Source organism: Poecilia reticulata, linkage group LG13 (assembly GCF_000633615.1).
Source record: "Poecilia reticulata strain Guanapo linkage group LG13, Guppy_female_1.0+MT, whole genome shotgun sequence".
NCBI lineage: Eukaryota > Metazoa > Chordata > Actinopteri > Cyprinodontiformes > Poeciliidae > Poecilia > Poecilia reticulata.
Genome location: NC_024343.1, coordinates 18,291,454 through 18,295,179, shown reverse-complemented (window position 1 = coordinate 18,295,179; position 3,726 = coordinate 18,291,454). Strand labels below are relative to the sequence as shown.

The 3,726-nt window shown below is 49.1% G+C and overlaps 1 protein-coding gene across 1 annotated transcript; it reads left to right on the top strand.

Moving 5' to 3' along the window:
• The first annotated feature begins 1,337 nt into the window (after positions 1-1,337).
• Positions 1,338-3,242, top strand: LOC103474725 (alpha-(1,3)-fucosyltransferase 4-like). The gene has a single exon (XM_008425880.2). The coding sequence runs from the start codon at positions 1,654-1,656 to the stop codon at positions 2,794-2,796; it is 1,143 nt and encodes a 380-aa protein (XP_008424102.1). The 5' UTR covers positions 1,338-1,653; the 3' UTR covers positions 2,797-3,242.
• The last annotated feature ends 484 nt before the right edge of the window (positions 3,243-3,726 follow it).

Here is a 3,726-nt window from a genome sequence, read left to right as displayed (position 1 = left end):
AGTTTTCCCCTTTTATGATTAGTATTACTATTAAAGCTTCAACATTCATTTATAGACAGCTGCCTGTGGACAGCAGAATGTGCAACAAATTCTGCAGAGTTAAATCAACACTACGCCGAGTCTATTTGGTCCTTTTCAGAATTGGCATTAATTTAACTCTTACAGAGTTATTTCAACAATAGTTTGAGTAGTTAGAACTATTTCAAGTGTTAAAATGACTCAATTTCTTGTTGAAATAACTATGAAAGAGTTGAATTAACACCAATTTTGATAAGGACTTGGCATAGTGTTGATTTAACTCTGCAGGATTTGCTGCATACACCTCGACCGCACACGGGTTTTCTTTCAGGATTATCCCGCATTTAGATCCATCCATCTTCTTCGTGTTGGTCCTCATGTTGCTGTTTGTTCACTATTTATATTACATAGAGGTGAGCTTTCTTCTGGAGGCGACCGTACTGGTTTTATTTAGGGGTGTCAGAGAAATGAGTCCTGTTCACCACACTTACTCTTTGCGTTGCTTTTTATCACATTTACAGCGTCCGACTGTAATGTGCCATGAATTGTAAAAGTTCAGTTGCTGTGAAGATTTGAGCAGGTTTTACAGGAACATCGTATTCTGACGGGGATCGTTTGTCAGGCGAAACCACCTTTCGAAAATAACAACCCCCTAGGCAGGTAATAAAGTCCACACCTTTGTAGTAAAAATATTGCTATGACGTACTGTTCATGTACTAAATGTGTTAGCTGTTAACATGAAATCACCACGGCTGATATAATTTGGGCTTGAAGATTCCAGTTTGAGTGTATTACGTAACGTGCTTCCATTAGTGAACAGTTAAAGACGATTGCCTCGTCAATAATGCTCTGATTTATTGATGTTTAGTTTAAAAATATCAGCTAAGACAACTTTTAAAGCAGGCTGAGGGTTTTAGCCTGATTTTACCTGCTTGTTTTATTGTTGTTTAATGTTTTGTTATAGTCAAAGATCTTAACTTAATATCTTTACTTAAGATATGAGAGGCAATCTGCTGGGTTTCCTTAAATAGGAACTTTTTAAACTACTTTGAATAATCAATTGAGCATACTGCAATGTCTGATAACTAGAAGGAATGTATGTAAGAGTGAATTGAACTGATTTCTTTTTTTTTTTAAGTGCCTAGAGACGATATTTGCTGTGAATCGGCGCTATATAAATAAATAAACTGAATTGAATTAGATTTTTTTATTTATTTTTTTAACAAGTGATGATTTGCTTATTTCAGCAGCCTTCTGGGTCAAGGTGTTTATCCAACCCGCCCTCAGTCCCTCCAACAGTAAACAGGCCTCACAAGAGGCCCATTCAGCAGCAACTGGCAACCCGACCGGCACTGCCACGTCTGAGCGTCGGTGTGTGCAGTCAGCCGTGGGGTTAACGCTTCTCGTTTCATTTCAAATGATCCACAAGCGGGAGACGTTAGACATGAAGTAACTGGAGCGACATGACCTGTTTTATTCTACAGTGCTCTTATCTTATCTCAGCTCGCACACCTGAACGAGAGGCCAAAGGTGTTCAGTTCAGGGTGTGCCAGCCGGCGCACTGTAAAATGTAACTTCCCCATAGGCATATTATCCCGTATGAGGGTGGGGGGATCCGCGGGGTGAGGGGAGTCCATGGGAGTTCGGGCAGCTTGGAGACAAGCGGGCCCCTCTCCCAGAGCATCCCGGCGGACAGGTGTACGGACATTATCTTTGGAAGCTGTCCTGAAAAGACCCCGGCTGTGCGTGTGCGTGGCCGCCGCGGGCTTCCTGCTCCTCCTGGCGGCTTGTGCGCGGTACCTGCCGGACCAGGCCGCCCTGCAACAGCAGCAGCCGCCGCCTCCACCCGAGGTGACCCTCCTGATCTGGACGCATCCCTTCGGGGATAACCACGAACTTCCGGACTGCCTGCAACTTTATCAGATCCGCGGGTGCAGGCTCACGGACGACCCATGGGCGTACCCGCAGGCCGACGCCGTGATCATCCACCATCGGGAGATCGCCAACGGTGACGCGTATCTCCCACAGGAGCCGCGGCCCGACGCGCAGAAATGGATATGGCTGAACTACGAGTCCCCCACGCACACGTCCGAGCTGTGGCTCGTGGAGGGCGTCTTCAACCTCACCCTGACCTACCGGACGGACTCGGATATTTTCCTGCCTTACGGCTACCTGGTCCCCCGGGCGCGCGCAGCGGACGGGGCTCCTGGCGGCGGCCAGCTCTCACTCTCAAGACGCCCGCGTAAGCGCTTCGTGGCCTGGGTGATCAGCAACTGGTCGGAGACCCACGCCCGAGTGGGCTTCTACCGGCAGCTCCGCGAGTTCATCCGAGTGGACGTGTTCGGGCACGCCGGGCGGCCGCTGCAGGGGGGCGGCGACAGCGTGGTGCGGCTGCTGCGGCGCTACATGTTCTACCTGGCGCTGGAGAACTCGCAGCACACTGACTACATCACGGAGAAGCTGTGGAACGCGGTGCTGGCCGGGGCGGTGCCGGTGGTTCTGGGGCCGTCCAGGCAGAACTACGAGCGCTTCCTGCCGGCGGAGGCGTTCATCCACGTGGAGGACTTCCCCACGGTGAAGGAGTTGGGCCGGTACCTGCTGGCTCTGAGGGGCGACCCGGCCCGGCTGAGGCGGCGGCACCTGGACTGGAGGAGGAGCTACAGCCTGAGGCAGCCGAGGTTCTGGATGGAGCACTACTGCACGGCCTGCAGGGAGGTGAGGAGGAGCAGAGGACGGACTCAGACGGTGACGGACCTGAGGAGCTGGTTTCACTCATGAGAGCCGCGACAACGAGTCGCTTTTAATTTATAGATGAGAACGTCCTGGGAGTTCACCTGGATTTTGTTTTTCAAATTGCTACTGGGGATTGCTTACTCATTTTCATATCAGTGTTTTGTTTTTTTGTTTTTTTAAGTGGACTCACGCTTATTTGACTGTTTAATTCCATAAAGTGAGCAGTCACCAATTATAAAACAAGCTATAAACATTAAATTTTTTTTATCAAATCACCAAATACATATCAAATATGTTGATCAACTCACTACTGATCAAAAACAAGTTTGGTTAGTAGGAACTCTGTGTTTCGCCATCTTTGCACTTTTCTGTAAGTTTGTTTCTGGATTTGTGGTGCATATGCTGCTTCTCCATGTTTGGTTACGTCCCAGGTCTGATCAATATGTAATTCAGGCGTTTAAACAAACACCATAATAAAGTGACAGAACTGACTGGTATCAGACTCATTTTTGACCAAGCCTAGGTTCTTGTTTTTCCTCTAGTGGTCTGTATTTAAAAGTTATATGACAGGAAAGTAGGGTAATGAGAGAGAGGAAAGATATTCGGCAAGGGTTACCAGGCCGGGAATCGAACCTGCAACGGGTGCGTCGAGGACTAAGGAGGCCGTGCTTAACCCCTGCGCCACCGCAGCACCCAAGCCGAGGCTCTTATCCAGTGGCGCAAAAAGTGGGTATGCAGCTCATGCAACGCATAGGGGCGCTGCACCAGAAGGGGCGTCAAAACCCCGTCTGGAGGGAGCGGCGCGCAGAGGATGTTTTCGCATACACTTCAGCGCGCCCTTACGCTGCTTCACCTCGCGCACATAACGGGGTAAATGTAGGAATTTTTACCTGTCACGTGTCTTCGTCCCGGGGTGGGGGGTAGTGCGAGTGTATGTTTACGCTGCTTCACCCTGACGTACCTTCCTTTGGATTG

Excerpts from the sequence above, each read along its gene's own strand:
- LOC103474725 (XM_008425880.2), top strand. The coding sequence starts at position 1,654 with ATGGGAGTTCGGGCAGCTTGGAGACAAGCGGGCCCCTCTCCCAGAGCA.